General features: G+C 33.5%; 1 protein-coding gene and 1 pseudogene across 1 annotated transcript; one reads left to right on the forward strand and one right to left on the reverse strand.

The window, feature by feature from the left end:
• Window positions 1-9,176: 9,176 nt before the first annotated feature.
• LOC143582616 (anaphase-promoting complex subunit 4-like) lies at window positions 9,177-15,178 on the forward strand (annotated as a pseudogene).
• Window positions 15,179-17,842: 2,664 nt separating this feature from the next.
• On the reverse strand, window positions 17,843-18,662 carry LOC143582617 (uncharacterized). The gene is made up of 2 exons (XM_077065134.1): window positions 18,524-18,662; window positions 17,843-18,207 (listed from the first exon to the last, which is right to left on the reverse strand). The coding sequence occupies exons 1-2, from the start codon at window positions 18,660-18,662 to the stop codon at window positions 17,843-17,845; spliced, it is 504 nt and encodes a 167-aa protein (XP_076921249.1).
• Between the last annotated feature and the right edge of the window lie 795 nt (window positions 18,663-19,457).

A 19,457-nucleotide genomic window follows, 5' to 3' on the forward strand; every position in this document is an offset into this window, starting at 1 on the left:
AAATATTTTAACAAAAAAAACTCATTTTGCTCCACCATCTGAAAATTTAAAAAAAAATATCATCCAAATTAAATATACCATCCACACTCATTTGAGACAATTTTCTAATTTACAATCTTGGACCGCAGAAGCTGAAATGAATAAAATTAAATTGATGTTACATAATAATTTTATAATTTATATATACTAAAGTAAAAAATAAAAACATATTTTGGTTTAGCAAGAACTAACAATGGATTTAACCGGAATATGTAAGACAATAATTCTAATGACCACTTAAATCAACCATATTTAAGAAAATAATTGTAAACAACACCTAAATCAACCATTCATTGTTGGAAAGATGAAACAATTTCATAAACTTCAACATGTTCATTTAACCTAGGATTTTGATTTAAAACCTAAATAGAATAAACGATAATCAGATTAAACAATGGTCATTAAACTAAAATGAAAGATAATCGGAATAATATTCAATAATACATGATTATCGAACCTTAAAGTAGAAGAAATATTAAACCGGTGGAAATGAGAGCCCGTCGTCAGAGTGTGGATGTAAAACACGGGAGAGAGAGAGAGAACTAAATATGTTTATTATGGTTTTTAATGTTAAGGTATATATAATATGAAAATAATGAGTTGGCATACCTAAGGTAGGAAATATGTGACATAACATCTAGGTGGATACCTTAGAATGATGTCAGGTGGATATTAGTAAGATTAAATATTTTTGTTAATTAGATTGCATTTAGAAGTTGTTTTAAAATATTTTGATTTTAATAATTTTTATATATAATTTTGAATGAATAGTAATGAAAGTTTTCATTTTATTTTAAGAAAATATTTAATTTATACTATAGGTAGATTAGATTTAAGTTGTAAATATTATTATAATTGTATTAGTTACGAAATTTTAGTTACATTATAATGTATAAATTATAGTTATTATGACGTGGACTTAATTTAAATAAAAAACATTATGGATCTTCCCAGAAATAGAACTTAAAGTTCGAAAAGAATTTTCTTCCGCTGCTGATGAGTTAGACCTTTTCTTAAGATTTTACAAGCTAAATAGTTTGCGAAATCGGCAAACCAAGGACTTTCATCTTCCTCTTTCATTAATTCTTGGATATGTATGAGAACTTCGCGAGGAAAATTATCATCAATAGTTTCCTTGCGATGTTCTTTTGAAGCTGGGCATTCTAAACGTGAAAGATGGTATGCGGCTACATTCTCTGCTCCTTTCTTGTCCTTGACCTCTATGTCGAATTCTTGGAGTAGTAGAATCCATCGGATAAGTCTGGGTTTGACATCATGTTTGTTGAAGAGGTAGCGTATGGCGGCATGGTCGGCGTAAACAATTTTTTCGGAAAGAACTAGGTAGGATCTAAATTTTTCAAAGCTACTGCTAATAACTCTTTTTCCGTTGTGGTGTAATTTTCCTGTGCATCATTAAGAGTTTTACTAGCATAGTAAATTGGGTGAAAATGTTTCTCTTTGCGTTGTCCGAGTACGGCTCCAACTGCAAAGTCACTTGCATCGCACATGATTTCGAATGGAAGGGTCCAATCGGGTGTAGTCATGATTGGTGTGTTGACAAGTTTGTCATTTAATATGTTGAATGATTCAACACATTCTTCAGAGAAGACGAATGGTGTGTCTTTCTACAGAAGTTTGGTCATAGGTCTAGCAATTTTGGAAAAGTCTTTTATGAAGCGGCGGTAGAATCCTGCGTGACCTAGAAAACTTCTAATGTCTCTAACTGAAGTTGGTGGCGGAAGTTTCGAAATGGTTTCTATCTTTGACCTATCAGCTTCCAATCCCTTTTGAGATATCTTGTGACCGAGAACAATGCCCTATTTAACCATAAAGTGGCATTTTTCCCAGTTAAGTACTAACTTCACTTCTTCACACCTAGTAAACATTTTGTCTAGGTTTTTTAAACAATGATCGAAGGAGTCTCCAAAGACTGAGAAGTCGTCCATGAAAACTTCCATAGAGTGTTCGATCATTTCATGAAAGATGGCCACCATGCAACGTTGGAAGGTGGCTGGAGCATTACATAGTCCAAATGGAATTCTTCGGTAGACGAAGGTTCCATACGGGCATGTAAATGTAGTTTTCTCCTGATCTTCAGGAGCAATGGGAATTTGAAAGTATCCGGAGAATCCATCAAGAAAACAGTGGAACATTTTTCCAGATAAACGTTCGAGCATTTGATCGATAAAAGGGAGTGGAAAATGATCTTTTCTTGTGGCGTTATTAAGCTTCCAGTAATCAATGCAAACTCGCCAGCCTGTGATGGTCCTCATTGGAATTAGCTCGTCATTCTCGTTCATTACAATTGTCATTCCTCCCTTCTTGGGTACTACTTGAACTGGACTAACCCAAGGTGAATATGAGATTGGGTAGATTAATCCGGCATCAAGGAGTTTGATTACTTCCTTCTTCACCACTTCTTGCATGTTGGGATTGAGACATCTTTGATGTTGGACCACGGGTTTGTATTCTTCCTCCATGAGAAGTTTGTGAGTACAAAAGGAAGGACTAATGCCCTTGATATCGATGATCTTCCATACGATGGCTTTCTTATGGTTTTTGAGAACCTTAAGAAGCTCGTCTTTCTCTTCTTTCAAAAGGTGAGACGAAATAATTACTGGGAGTTGAGACTCTTTTTCTAGAAAGGCGTATTCGAAATGATTTGGGAGTTTTTTTTAATTCTAAGGCTGGTGGTTCTTCGATTGACGGTTTTGATTTTTCAATGCATTCGGTGATCTCACATACTACTTCTGATGTTTATTGATTGTTGTTGTTAGTATTGAGATTTTCATATTCTAAAATGGGTATGGTGATGGTTTCGGTTAGGACTTGTGTTTAGAGTGGGATAGTGATGGAGGAATCTCGCACATAGCAACTCACGATAGAATCGACGATATCGACACAATATAATGTGTCATCGTGATGTTACAGATATTGAATAGATTTTCCTATGTCAAAAGTGATTGCCTCGTCATTGACCCTGAGAGTGAGTTTTCTAGTGCAAACATCAATAATAACCTTTGCAGTGGCTAAGAAGGGTCTTCCTAAAATCAGAGGTACACTTTTGTCTTCCTCCATGTCTAGAATCACAAAATCTACTGGGAAAACAAACTTGTCAATTTTGACAAGCATGTTTTCAATAATGCCCCGAGGATATTTGACGGATCGGTCTGCTAACTAAATGCTCATGCGGGTGGGCTTTGGTTCTCATATCCCTGGTTTTGCAAAAACCGCATAAGGCATTAAGTTAATACTAGCTCCTAGGTCAGCCAAGGCATTACTAACAGACAAATTTCCTATGAGACAAGGGATAGTAAAGCTCCCTGGATCAGTCATTTTTGGCGGCAGCTTGCTTTGGAGGACAACTGAACATTCTTTACTCAAGGTGACATGCGAGAGCTCCTCCAGCTTTCTTTTGTTGGTCAGCACTTCTTTGAGAAACCTTGCATAGTTTGGCATTTGAGCAATGGATTCGATGAAAGGGATGTTGATGTGGAGTTGTTTGAAGAGTTCTAAAAACTTCCGATACTGAGCTTACAATCTCTCCTGTTTCAGCCGTCCAGGGTATGGAATAGGTGTAACATAAGTTCGGACTGACCTATTGGGATCAGTCTTTCCTGCGTTTTTTCAGGGGATTCCTTCTCCATAACTGGTTCTGAAGCTGGCAACAGTGGTTGTGCCACTTCTTAATGTAACAGCGTTGGCTGCTGCATTTGGCTTTGTTATAGTGTTGCTTGGAAGAGCGCGAGGTGGTCTTTCAGACAATTGTCGGGCAATCTATCTTATCTGATTTTCTAGATTCTGCAATGATGCTTGTTGACTCTTTAGGTCAGCTTCATGCTTTAACAATACTCCGTTGATATCAACGGCTCTTGAGTCGGCCTTCCTTTCTGCTTCAATTGTTTTTGTCATGATGTGCATCAACATTTCTTCAATTTTCGAGTAGCTCGGCTTTTGATGGCTACTGGTACTTTGGTTTGGAATTGTGGTTTAAGCTGGAAGGATTGATTCATCGGTCTCTTTTCGAATCCGGGTAGGGTTTGAGTGTTACCTCCGTCTTTCCAGCTGAAATTCGAGTGGTTTCTCCATCCTGGATTGTAGTTATTGCTAAAAGCGTTGTTTTGACGGTCGATGAAGTCAACTTCTTCCATGGCCATAATGACTTGTTTGAAGTCACTTGTCTTATGAGTTCCTCCACAGGTGTCACAGGTGATCTTGGTTTTTAATAATTCGGCTTGAAGTTGTTCGAATTTCTTAGAAAGGGCTTCAAGTTTTGCGATGACAAGAGTGTTGGAATCGACGTGGTGTATTCCTTTATGGGTTGGTGTAGATCTTGGTTGGTTGTAAGCGAAACGTTTCTTTGCTGCCTTCATCCAGGACTTCAAATGCTTCATTAGGTGATTTGGATCCCAGGTCTCCACCGGCGATTTGGTCGATGGCCTGTTTGTTTTGACTGGATTGTGCGTCAAAGAAAGTTTGTACTTGTAACCATACGCTCAGTCCATGATGTGGGCATTTTCTCAGAAGACTTTTATATCTCTCCCATGCTACGTGTAACGACTCATCATCATCGGTCCGGAATCCGGTAATGCTGGCTCGGTATTTGGCAGTTTTATCAGGCAGAAAGTATTTGAGGAGAAACGGTTCAACCATCTGGTCCCAAGTGGTGATGGAACCAGAGGAAAGAGATTCTATCCATTCCAGGGCTTGTCCCCTTAGAGAGAAAGGAAAGAGTTTGAGTTTGATCTGATCTTCTAAACAGTTTTAGATTTTAAAGGTTCCGCATATTCGTAAGAATCGAGATATATGAGAAAGAGGGTCTTCGTCAAGGAGACCATGAAATTGAACTGAATTTTCCACCATATGAATGGTGCTTGATTTGATTTCGAAATGTTCGGTGATATCGGGTGGAGCCACTCAAGTGCCGTAGCCTCGAGAGTTGGCTTGGCATACTGGCTCATGTTCGGTTCATTGTTCTGTGCTTCCATCATTTCTTTGGTTTGATTTTATCCTGATGTCGTGGCGTCTACTGACTCGTCTTTGATTGTTTCGGAGGTTTCTGCAGTTCGTTTACGCGTTCGTCGACGAAATAGTCGTTCCGGTTCAGAAATTGGAGAAACAAGCTCATGTCCGAATGTAGAGGACATACATGGGGTTAATTCAACTTAATGGTTAGTTAAAGTTAGGCTAAGAGTTAGGCTAAGCTATTCTAAAACTAAACGAAGGTATAAGTTAATTAAACTAAAGTAAAGGTTAGGCTATCTTTAAAAATAATAAATATAATAAAATAAAATAATAGTTAAAAAGGAAATTTCTACAATTATAAACAATGATTAAATTAAAACTTGGATCGTTCTTATAAACGTATCGTGTCCCCGGAAACGGCGCCAAAAACTTTGATTGCGTGTGCTGCGTGTGATGGTAAATGTAAAGGATGGGAGATTATAAGCTTAGCACAAGATCGTGTTTTAAATTTATAAAAGTGATTTCTACTAAAACTAAACACAAACAAAATAGGAAAGTGTACCTATCGTATATGTAGGTTAGTATTGGTAAGAACCAAGTATCGATCCATGGACACAAATGTTTATAATTGCAAGATAACCATGTACTTTACTTAACTAAATCACATGTTTTATATAACCATCAACTAAAACAAAGCTTCTTCATAGATTTCAGATGGTAAATGGAGTTTAGCTCTTAATGAGCATTGTTATGAACATTAAAAGAGATGATGATAATAAACACATGATTAAACTAGAGCAATCTAACCAAATGTGGATGAATCTCCCTCCTTAATGATGATGATGGATTATGATGGTAACCTCCAAGCCTTCAAACTCCTCACAAGATCTTCAATATGAGTGTAATGTGGGTGTTTTTATAAGAGAAACCCGTTTAGAGATCTACTTCAAGCACACTTATCAAATGCCACAAGAGTCTCTATTTATAGGTTGTCTGGAGGTTAGAAGCACGGCCCCGTGTCCACGTGTCCCAGTTGCATGTTGTCAGATCGTACATGACAACTCACCATGGGGGTGTGCTTTCAGAGGCACGCCCCCGTGCTTTTATTGACATGTGCTTAAATTCTTTTTGTGTTTATCTGGAGGTGACCACGGCCCCGTGGCCAAAGAGGCACGGCCCCGTGCTTTTGTTGACATGTGCTTAAATTCTTTTTATCTTTATCTGGAGGTGACCACCGCCCCGTGCTTTTGTTGACATGCGCTTAAACTCTTGTAGATTTTTGTCTTTTCTTGTTTCCAGAAGCATGGGGGCGTGTTCCTTGTTTTTATTGTGTTTTCTTCCATTTTACTTAGTCTTTTTGCTTGTTTCTTCATTTGAGGCTTGGGTTTACCTGAAGTTACATTTTATTAAGATAAGTAGCCTTCCGTGCTATATTATTTGATAGAAGTTGCATTTTTTAGAGATTATTTGATGCTTAAAAGATGTATAATTTTATATACATCAATAAACTCGATCATCAATTACCGAGTCTCTGTCTAGTTTTAGGTTCGTTGTTTAATTCATATTTATTTCCGTAATTATTGTAATCAGGATTATCGTCGGTAATTCCTAAAGAGTGTGATTATCGCTTTCTTGTCGTATTCATTCTCTCTTTGCTTATTTGATCATGTGAGTATCTCACTTCCCTCTTTTAACTCATTTTTATTGTTTAGGGATATATGCGTTCGTAGATATTTTATTACTATATAACTCAACTTGCAGTTGTTAGTCATGTGTGTTTAACAATGTATGCCTAACGTGTTATATGCTTATATGCTTTACTTGAATACATTTTGGAGAGATCCAACATATTCTTAGACTGGTATGATCATACGCCCATCGTGTTAGCCATCGTCCAGTTCATCTAGCATCGAGCTTACCGACAACATATTTACTTGCTCATTTGGTTAAATTGCTTATCTCACTTGACACAGTTTGCTCTTTTATTTATTATTATATATTCGCAAAAATATTGTATTTTACTCATATGCAGGTCATTGTATGATATGATTCTCAAGCTTGATTGGAAGAAAACTTAGGATTGCATGATAGAGAGAAGAAACAAGAACTTGAATTTTTATTTTTGTCTTTACTTATCTTAATTATGGATTATGTACTTGGTATTTGATAATTGTTGAATTTATTTAATTTGAATTAATATATATTATAATTTAAACCCAACCGATGTTTGGTTTCCACCGAATACGTGTAGCGCCAGCTGCAACTGCTTCATTTGTCACACATGCTCCCTCGGTTAGGATATTAATGCTCCCTCATAGCCTCATACTACAAACAATCCGAACATACACAAACAAGGGCATGTTTATATTCGTTCGTTTAACATAAAACGAACATGAACACATGCACAAACAACTAATCAAACAATATTTGTCTTCATGTTCATCCGTTTAAAAGTCCAAAAAACTATAAATGAACACTAACAAACATAAATGAACTCACTTAAGTGAACACACACGGACATATATGAAAGTTATGTTTCATAATTAAACACATGCATAGTGGTTATTTAAAATATTAAAGACAAATTTGCATAAATGAACTTTCTATGAACAACCACAAACGAAGGTTCATAGACATAAATGAACAAACGGAGAAAGAGTTCACGTTCGCTCTTTTATTAACTAAATAAACGAACATAGTTAACTTCCCTCGATTAGAAGATAAACTGTTTTGGCATGCACATTCCTTTTTCAATCATAAAATGCGAAACATGAATGTCAAAATAAGGGAGATAAAGCCCTAAGGAAATCGGGTGATGATAATTCTATTTCAAGGTTGCAAAGGGCCCGTTTGAGATACAACACAACCTCACACCAAACATAACTTTAAATGCCATTTTTGGCTTATAAAATACATGGATAATTTACTTGTAAAGAGTTTATGTATTTTGAATCCTTCAGATTCTCTAAATGAATTCCTGTAAATATTTTTTATGTAATGGCTACATACAAGTGAATAGTTTGCTATTATGTAGCAATTTGTAAGGAATTAACGATCATTATTTTTTGTTTATGAAATTTATTTTCTACTCTGGGTATTTTCTAAGAGAATGAGTTGATTATCCCTTTGTGGATCTTAGATGGCTTGGTTTTATATCGATGCAAACATTATACATTCAACTGATAACTTTAACATTTGGTAAAATTTTATAATCAAGAAAAATGACACCTAATGGAACAAAAATCAAGAATCTATTTCTTTAGTCTAATGCTATTGAATATGCAAATTCGCATAACTTAAGATTCAACCTTGATAAACATGGGTGTTAAAGTTGAGATATGACAGTAATAGTGTAATCTTAAATAAATAGTATGGCTTAAATTATAAAAATAGGTTACGATAAAAATAATTTTAGTTGCAAGAGGGCATTTTGGGTACTTAGCTATTCACTATAACTATTGTTGGTAATAAACAATAGGAAATGCATTTATATTTTTCTTATAAAAAGCAGTATTTATATCGAAACATAAGCAAGGTGTGCCGCTACTTTTTTGGGTACGTAGTGGTTGGAATTCTTAATTTTCATAAACTTATAACTTATAAACGTTTTGAAAAGTTAATAAGGTGTATAAGGTGTATTGTAAACCATAAGCCCTTATGGATTTTAACTTATGGAGAAGACAAAATAAAATGGTTTTGAAAAAGTTAAGAATATATAACTTATTAACTTAATGAGTTTGATTAACCTATTACACCATCCTAACCCCCAAAACCTATTACACCAATTTTTTTAAAATGTCCTTTTTAGTTATTTGGATTTTCCTCATTATAAGCCTATCCAAACATTTTTTAAAAAACTTTTTTTGAAAATTTCACAAGTTAGGTTAATAAGTTCTTTTATCAATTTTCCGGTTAAATAACTAATCCCAAACACACTTGCAGCAGCGCGCAAACAGAAAATCAAAATCATTCACATCAGGTGGACAGTGTTAGGGTTACCAGTTTTTAATACCAATCTGCAATTACTTTTGGTTTGAATCGATCGGTATGACTCTCATTTGTTTTATGCTTGCTTTCCTTCCTAGGGTTCTTAGTTTTTATTCTCTGTTTTGTGCACACAAAATAATAATAATAATAACTTCATTATTGTCAGTTGAGTTGGCTCTGTGGATATGGAAACAAATGATGGTTCAAGAATTGTTCCATTTCAACTTCAGTTTGACAAGCCAGTAGCTTCACAGGTCAGAAATTAATTTATTTTCAAACTATTTCAAGCGAGTTGTAATAACATCACATCGAGAAGGTTACAGTTGTCTTCTTAGTTTTGTCCTCAATGACTGCTGATAGACAATACCTGTATGTATGTAAAGAAGTGTCATATATCTCTTAAGGGTTTTTCTTTCTGTATAATTCTATACGCTAGTGGTATAATGTAGCTTATATGCATAAAAGTATTAATATTGAAAAAAATTAGTAAAGGACAGCAGATAGGTTGGATTATTATACGGTACCATGATGTTAGGTTATTTACTTATTTCTCAAGTCCCAATTAATGAAAAGTATAAGTTCCGGTTACTAAGCTGGATCAATATGTATTTAATGTTAGTGTAAACAGATATATGTAATTGCATTTGGTTTCAGATTCAAACACTGAACTGAACCTCATTATATATTGATATCTTTTATATAAATTAAATATATGAATCATTTTCGCATTGAACAATCCAATCAAAAAGCCTGACCCGCTTTTAACACCCTTACTTCACTATATAAACCTAATACCACAACAAACTAAAAAAATAGTTAAGAATGCAAAATAAATTGTCGCCCCTCTTCGCCCTTTAATCGCCCCACTATACTCAGCCTTATGGATTTTAACTTATGGAGAGTGCAAAATAAATTGGTTTTGAAAAGTTAAGAATATGTAACCTATTAACTTAATGAGTTTGATTAACCTATTACACCCCTCTAACCCTCAAACCTCAAAACCGGTTACACCATTGCATGATGTCGAAGTGAGCGACCTATTTTGTGTATTTATAATAAACGTTTATGATAAAAAAAAGAAGTTGATTTAAACTTTGTGTAAGCAGAATGGGAAGCTGTTAAGAAGCATGAAATCTCACAATGTTGCTGTTGTTTGTCTCAACTAGGAGGATGATGGAGGCCAAGAACTTTCAGTATGATTTTCACTAGTTGAATAGCATTAGTTATTAAGTTATTAATGTTCTACATGTGTTGTTGTTCAGGATGACAACTTTCTTTGAAAATATGAAGACCGAACCTCTCGTTCCTTTCCTCCCGCCCCAAGAGCTCCTCGGATACCTGGGCTCGTGCCTGGAGAAACTGGTTTTATGGATGAAAGCGAAAATTTGTCGCTAGAGTTATCAAATTCTTCACATCAGCGGTTTAATATTTTGTGTAGTGCAGATAAAGATGGAATCATAAGCTTTAATATATTTGGCATATTTCCGATTGGGAAAATTGTAAGCTTTAATATTCCTGTCTTTAGGCTTGTAAACGAATCAAACGTTCAGCGAACAGTTCGTGAATTGCTTCGCAGAAAGTTTGTGTATTCGATAAATGAACGAACATGAACACATGTCTCATTTGTGAAGATTCGTTTATGGTCGTTTAAATTCATTTTTGTTTGTTCGTTTACGTGCATTTACGTTTGTTCGTTTATATTGGTAATTTTATGTTTGTATCAGCTCATTTGTTTATATTTGCTAATATATTCATTTAAAATTTTTTTTGCCCATTACAAGATAGTCTACTTTCAAAAATTCTTTAGACGCAACATATTGTTCTTCACATTACTTTTATCTGGTCTTAGCTTAGTTATGTTTCTTCATCTAAGGTCAGTTACGTTCGTGAACTGTTTGATCATAATGTTCACGAATGGACATGAACATGAACATGAACATGTTCATTTTCTTAACAAACGAACAAGAACACCCTGTTCAGTTGATTTTTCGTGTTTGATTGTTTGTTTGGTTAAGGTTAAACGAACATGAACACGCTCAGTTCTTTTACAAGCCTATCAATCTTCTTCATTTTGTGAGCCTGTTCTTTTTTGTCCTCGTTTCAAGCAAATGTGCCTCACAAATTGGAAAAAGGAAATGATGAAAAGAATGCAGACTTGATATTTAAAGATTATTATGGGTTTGTATCTTGAGTTATGTTTTGTTTATTGGTTGGATTGCAGGATATACATGACTTCTCAGTTTGTTGTCCACTTGCAAACAATCATGTTAACTGCAATTTGCTGAATGCTTCAATCTGTACGGTAAATTCTTTATCACTTAATACAACTTTTGTTTAAGTTTCATTTATAATTAGTAGAAGCAGCAAGTCTAAATGATTATCTTCAATTTCAATGATTAGTGGTTTTACTTTCTTAATTGGTTGTGCATTCAGGTGAAGTTATCCAAAGATCTTTGTCATTTGACAGTATTATGTTCTGGTGAGCTTCAAGTTCCAGAAAATGAGTTGCATGGGTTCCATTGCTTAACACTTGACACTTCAATATTCTATAAAAGGTATTTTTCTTATTTATGCTAAGACTTGACTGCTCCTGAACTTTCTATTTTGTGACTCCATATGAACATAGTATTGTTTTCTTTACTGGAGTTTTTTAGTGTAAACTTACCTAGATGCTTATTCTCATCGAGTCGTCGTTAGATGCTATAAATCTTGGAGCACACGGTTTTTTTATTTTGTCATTGCTAAAAGGGTAGTTAACAACTTAAGATATCTGACTAGCAGTCAATCAGTTCTATAAAACCCGTCTTGTCCAATATTTGGCTAGAGGTTGGTTACCAATAGTTTTATTTTTTTTTACCCTCTATAGAATGCTTTAGTTGTCATAATATCTGACAACTGTTATTGAGAAAGTATCTTATACAACAACTAAGCTTCCTCGCAATTTATAAACCAAAAAAACACTTATTTCCATGGTTGTAAATGAGTGGAGCTTTTAGTAAGCAACCTGAGGTCATTCTAGTTGAACTTTAACAAGTCAAAGTTAAACTTATTTGAGCTTTATATCATAATTACGTACATAAATATATGTAACGAATCTTAACACATTTCACTTTCCTTGGTTCATTTTGTATCGATTCTTAATCTTTGCATTAGTCTTCTATCGTGTATTTGTTCTCGGCTTCTGTGAGTTGAATGTTCAAAGGGTTGCTACCTGATAATTGATGTGTACATAGTTTTATATACTAGTATAGGCCATTAAATTTTGTTAGTCATCTAAACGAGTGTATATTCATAATTGCACAAAGATTGGAAAAACATTAAAATTTCTCTTCTATATTCGCAAAAATAAAACTCAGGAACACAATTTTAGTGAGTAGTAAAATCACCAATTATCTGATGACTTTGAAAATCTATATGTATGTAATTCCTAAATGTCGAGCCTGGGGTCTCACCGGAAGCAGCCTCTCTATTCCTATGGGTTAGAGGTAAGGCTGTCTACATCTTACCCTCCTCAGACCCTACCATAGTCTTGCTATTGGTGGGATATACTGAGTACGAAGATGATGATGATGATGTAATTCCTAAATGTTGCAGGAGAAACGAGCTTCATCAAGTTGCTCAACAGGCTTCAAACATTGAAGATTTAACATAAGTCATCCGAGCTTAATTATCTGTCATGTCTAAACAATGGTCTGATGCAATGCACACATTTCATGACAAATTTGATTCTTTATCCAGTCTCATTCATGATCAGGGTACGTAATAAAATCTTTAAAAAACTTTTGCTGATGAAAAGTTATTGGTGACCCAGGGTCTTAAACGGATATCAAAGTCAGTTTGTGGGGCCGGGAAGGATCTTCAGGTTATTGTTCTTGAACATCTACAGGTAACCTAATTTGACACGTTAGTTGACCTGTTTATACTTTATAGTCAACTCTGGTTTTGAAGAATAATGTATTGGTGTTCAGCCTGCTGCAGAGATGATTGTATTTAGATTAGGGGAACTGAGAGGACGTTCTAAGTGGCGGTCAAGGTATCAAAGTGTCGGTTTAAACCAGAATTTAATCAATAATGCAACCGAGAAGGCGGGAATGCTGCTCGTTCAAGTCCAACGCTTTTTGACGGTTTTATCCTCTTCTGTTCAACAGGTGATTGTTCTAATTCAAAAGATCATCATTTCTTTGAGTAATGATAATAAAGTAAAAACAGTTTAATATTTGTTTATTTTGCAGTTTTCAAATTTCTTCAATTGGATTCACAAATGTGTGAAAATGTTAATGTCGGAACCAAGTGACCAGCACCAGCTTCTGGCGTTCAATAGGTTTGTTGTTTTGTTAGAAGTTGCAATTTACCTAAAATTAAAAACATAGCAAAAAGTCAAATGGGCCAAAAAGGCTGGCAGTTGCTGAAAGTTATTCAGTTTTCAAAAATTGATTTCTTCAAGCAAGTTAAACATAGTACAGTTTATAAAATCATATTTAGTATATTTATTATCTATAAATTCAAAAGGGCAAAAGAAAGTTGGACGGTTAAAGTCTGTTACTTGTAATGATCTTAGAGATTTTAATATATCTGCATTTTACGCTGTTTTGGCAGTGAGCTGGTAATTTTATTTTTGAAGTATTTATATGACCAATATCCAGTAAAGCGGTTGCTTGAATCAACTGAAGTTGACCATAGTATTGAAGTTGACTTGTAAGTAACTTATTCCACAAACTCAATTACAGATATTTTTGGTCAAAGTTCACCCACATGTGATTTTGCTTAAGAACATGCTTATATTGTTCTATCTTTTTTTGTATGTATTTAATAACAATGCATCTGAATATACCATTTTGCCCTTGAAGGGAGACGGTGGATAGAGTACAAGAATTGGTTCAGTTTGGCGGTTTCACAGATTTTGATTACTTGCAAAGAACGTTTGCAAACGAATTTCAACAAATGGAATCTTGGTATGCTTTCTATGACTTTGACTTTTGGAGTCCAACTAAGTATTTTATGTGTTCTTATATTGCCCTATTTTATGTTTTCTTATTAAAGACTATAGTTGTTTCAGTTTTAAAGAGGCATTTCAGATGCCTTTTACTACGATTTCCAAAAAGCTACATTGCCAAAACTTATTGCCATTGTCTCCGATGGAATCGATTACAAAATCTTCATTGTTTCCTGTTCCAACTTCCATATCATATTAGAAGGTAAGTTGTTACTTTATTGACGATTATGCCCCCTCAAAAGCAGTCATTATCAGTATATCTCCTCTTAATTGTTTTAGGACACTGAGCACGAGAGAAAACAGAATTTTGTGGATTATATATCATTCATATTACCCGATGAGTCTTCATCAGATCTTGCAAATTGCATAGTTGTTACAAGGTGTTTAATGAATAATGATCTAGAAGCTGTGTTGTTATGTGTAACTGATGGCTATCGTTGTGTGGATCTTTCTCTATATAAGGTACTTTGCTTGCACTCCAACTTACATCTTTACATCATCCTAAAAATAAAAGTTTATGACTTTCAGTCAAATGTCTAAAATACCCTGGTGGGTGATAGAAAAAGGAGCAATCTTGTTGACAAAATCCATGATTGCTCATCAGTACTTTAAACCTAGTGAAGAAGGGCCATATTGTGATTTTGTGGGATATGAATACTTTATTAACATTTTGCTAATAACAGGAATGTCAACTTGTTCTACTATTATACGGGCCGTCCTCTGAAAACTTGGAAAAAACTTGTATGACAATTGTGCAAGCCGATGATCTTCCATTTGCATCTATACCTAGTTTAGATGCTTCAAGCCTTTGGAAATTGCATGAACTTAAGGTTTGCTTTGTGTGTCCCACATAATAAATACCAACTTAATAATCATCTTTTTTTCCCTTTCTAAATCTTGATATTATGTTTATATCAGGAATCTATTGTGTACTTGCAAATGGATAGCTTTAAAGTAAGAGGGATTCCTCACTCTGTGACTGCACCTCTAGCAGTTTGTGGTAAGTAGTTCTTTCAACAAATGTCTTATCTATTAATTTTTATTATGTAGTTTTGCTATATGATATGTTTTTGACTTCTGTTAATAATCAAATGTTCAGCATCCAGAGGTGTTGCTTGTGTTTTTTGCAACGAGAAAGCGTGCTCTAGTTTATATCTTGGATGAAACGAAGATGAAATCTCAGACGCGGATTAACTTCGCTATGTTGTCTGTTTTTATTTCTACCATGTATTTTGTTTCTTTTTTGTTCAACAAGCAACTAATTTACTCGTCTTTAATGTGTATATATTGAGGGTAGGGTACAATTGCAGGTCACCTGTCTTTTTTGGAGTAAACGTATCTTGCAGGGATAAGCAAACGGGTATTGATACCGATTTGGCATCGTTGGTACCAATTCGGTACTAAATTTTTGGCGTTTTGGGATCGATATGGTACTGGCTCGGTTTGGTAATTTCTTGAATTTTTGACTTAAGTACCAATGCCTATAGTTTAGGATCTTTTGAACCCTATTTCAACTGATTGTTGAGGTTAAAAACTTATTTTTATGTTTGTAGTAATCTATTTGATTATACCCAAGATTTGGAAATGAAGTCATCTATTTAGAGGAAGGTGAATTGAGAAAGTTGGTGTTACATTTGGATAACCATACTATTTATTTATATATTGTAGTTGATAACTTGATATGATTCGTAAGACTATTTTTTCGTCCTTTATATAATCTTGTTTTTATTGGAGCAATTACATATTTTATAGCAGTACACTACTAGCGATACTATAATTAACCTTCGCATAGCATCATCAAAAAGTCACTTTACTGCTTTTAAATTATAAATGATTAGAGGCTGTTAATGTCCTTTTTATAAAATGTTGTATGTAATCCCTACAAATTAGCTGACAACATTGTTAAGTCTGTGTGATTATAAGTTGGATTTTAGAAAGACTAGAAATGGGTCTACTAATTAGGGCTGTTCACGAACCGAACCGAATGCGAACATGCTCATACTTGGTTTGGTTTGAAAGCGAGCCGAACTGAGCGGATTGAATTTAAAGAAACGAGCGATATCTTTATGCTTAAACTTGGTTTGGTTTTGAAACCGAGCGGCTTGGTTCGTTTTGGTTTTGCTTGATTTCGTACAAAGTTTCCAATTTAAAATTTTCAAAACTTCAAAATATCATTAATTCAAGACTTTCAACTCTAAATTGTCTAAATTTTCACCTTTAAAATGTATAAAACTCATATTTAACAACAAAACATATATAAAACGAGTTACTATGGTTTAAATTTGAACTTTGAATTCAACATAAAAGAGGAAAATTTTAAAAACTTTAAAAAATAGTATAATTTTATATATATATACATAAAGTTTATTAATCAGATTTATTTTCAGCCACATATTCCATACTCATTTAATTAAATGTGTGGTCCATATTGAGTTCTCAAAGTTCTAACAATTCAAGAGGTTCTCAAATTATCCCTCTCATATATATATATATATATAAAAGGGTTCAAATAAGAATAAGGAGTTTCTTAGGAATGGTAAGAACCAACAAATTTTTAAGATACAATACAATTATTTAGAAACTACCAATCTCAACCACTAGATCATAGATCCAAGGGCCTAGATCTATTCTTATTCTTCTCACAAAAATATTGTTTTTTACATTAACCCTACCCTATATATATATATATATATATATAGGATCAGGATCATGAGAGAACCTTTTTAAAATTGAGAACTATGAGAACCATTTTGGACCACAAAAAACCCAAAAATAAAAAAAATAATAAAATAAAAAAGAACACAAAAATCAAAAAAGTATAAAAACCAAAATTCTTATTTTATCATCCCGGTTTCATATAAAAAAAACTCGGTTTAGCTAAATTATATACACATATGTATAATATATACATATATGTATATTTACATGTTTTTTTTACACATGTGTATAATTTAAGATAAATGATACTGTATATATGTGTATATTACGTAACTAAAGATTATATAAAATTATACATATGTGTATAATACGACGTTTTTTTTATATTTTTTTGTATTCTTTTGTATTTTTTTATTGAAACCGGAATGAAATATAAGAATTTTTGTTTTTTACTTTTTTAAATTTTTATTATTTTTTGTTTTATGATTTTTCTAAATATTTTTTTAAAAGTGTTTTTAGTGGTCCAAAATGATTCTCAAAGTTCTCAATTTGCAAAGGGTTCTCTTAGGATTCTTACCCTATATATATATATATATATATATATATATATATATATATATATATATATATACACACACTTCCTCTCGTATAAACTTTATAAACCCATCTAGTTAAAATAATATTATCTAAGGCACATACCTCTAAACAAACCATAAACAAATTGTAACTTCAAATCACAAATAATATCCATTATATTATAACATCATTACATCGCCATCCACTTTATAACTAATAAAAAGAGTTAAATATTTCATCCTGTTACTCCTGTATATAATTACTTTTATAATAACTATACCTTCATAAAACTATGATAACTAATGGTGCAAAAAGAAAAATCCTTATTTATATGTTTGTATTAAAATTACCCAAACCTTTTCTTTCTATTTTCGTTAACATCAAAAATCACCTTTTAATTACCGGTCCCACAGTGGGCCCCACTAACTATCCTTTTCTATCAACTGATTTAGAGACTCTTGTCTTTGCAATCTCAAATCATCGTTGAATTTTTTAAAAAACGTTTCAACTCTTCATGACTCGGAGTCAACTCCTTCCTCAGCTTCTCTTCGGTCTCTGGCGATTGCATTCGGTTGTTCTTGTTTTCGAATGTCCTACGGTCATTAAACGTTCCCGATTTCTTCGTCACCTTTTTATTGGGAGGCGACTCGTGCGGTCGCCATGAAAGTTCGGAGACTCTTGTCTCTGTAACCTCATATTATTATTAAATTTTTTAATAAACTCTTCAATGCGTCGGTTCAACTCTTCATGACTCGGTGTCAACTCAATCTTTAGCTTCCTAGTTTTCGGTTGCTGATTCTGGTTTCCAAACACCGTACGGTCCTTGAACGTCTCTGATTTTCTCGCAGCCCTTGTCGACTCTTCGGATGGAGGATCACGGTAGAGGTTCACCAACGTGTCCGATTTTCTACCGCTCTTGGTTATCATCTTCCACGTGCTATCCATTGTCTCGTGCTTCTTCGGCTTCAGCACTCTCATCGTTACCGGACCTGTTGAATATTATCAGGTCGTATATATATATATTTGAATCTAACGATTACAAATTCATATTCATCCAAAAATTTAATGAAAATTTTATAATATGTTTCATTAAAGGACAAACTATACATATAAATATATAACATGATATTGAATCCCACTCCATTCTAAACAACCGTCCAAATAAAATTTCACAATTTATGGTCATAAAAGTTTCAAATATTTGACTTTGTTTTATTCTTTAAAAACGATCATTTAAGTGTTTTATGGACGGCTGCTATCATATAAAATAAAATGAGGGCGGTGTAGTTATAAAATAAAATTTACCTTCCGGAATGTTTTTCTCATCCGGTTCCGGATTATAAGCGAATCTGGATGTCACGAGCGGCTTCTCTTTCACAACCGGAAATATTGATGATTTTGCCCTTAAGGCTATTGATACAACTCCCACGGAGATAAACAACATTTTTAATGAGTTGCTTAAAGATAACATTTTTTTGAATTCAATTCAATTTTGTTAGGCGTGAGAGAGAGAGAGCGCGAGAGAGAGGTGCAGATTGAGGATGTAAATGAAATGATTTGAAACAGTGCATATATATAGATACAAGATAAGATATTTACCCTATAGTTTGTTTTATGATATTTAACTATTTAGTAATTAACTCCCTTCACCGTCCTTATTGTGTTACAATCTTATTTATTCTCAACATCTTAATTTAATTAATTTAAGATTCTGATATCCTGCCTATCACCCTTCATTAATCTTCGTTCAACTTTTTTCATATAATTTTTCAATAAAAATTAATAATTTTAAAACAATGCCTAATACATAAAATTATTAAAGTAAGATTGTTAAAAAAACATACTTTTATAAATTATTAAATTTATTGTAAATTTACAATATTACCCTCATGTGTCTTGCACATGATCAAATTTAATGGAAAATTTTAACTTTGTTAGTGTCAAAGGACGTAACCTAATAGGGATTTGAAACATCAAGTATGTTCTCTAACATTAAGTTTGCTAAAGGACTACCATTGAAAAACATGCAAACATAAATGACGTTTTTTACCATTTTGTCTTTTTAATATATACCATTGATTAAGCAAATATCAAGGGTCATGATTCATTTCTCACACTTCTCACACTAATATAACTTTTCATATATATATATGGTAGGGTTAACGTAAAAAACAATAGTTTTGTGAGAATCATAAGAATAGATGTAGACCCTTGGATTTAGGATCTAGTGGTTAAGATT

The sequence above is a fragment of the Bidens hawaiensis genome, unplaced genomic scaffold, assembly GCF_021521415.1.
Source record: "Bidens hawaiensis isolate Kalapana, Puna unplaced genomic scaffold, B.hawaiensis_p1.1 tig00031806_1, whole genome shotgun sequence".
NCBI lineage: Eukaryota > Viridiplantae > Streptophyta > Magnoliopsida > Asterales > Asteraceae > Bidens > Bidens hawaiensis.

Excerpts from the sequence above, each read along its gene's own strand:
- LOC143582617 (XM_077065134.1), bottom strand. The coding sequence starts at position 18,662 with ATGTTGTTTATCTCCGTGGGAGTTGTATCAATAGCCTTAAGGGCAAAA. Across the intron at positions 18,208-18,523 it reads TGAGAAAAACATTCCGGAAG|GTCCGGTAACGATGAGAGTG; the intron begins GTAAATTTTATT and ends AATATTCAACAG.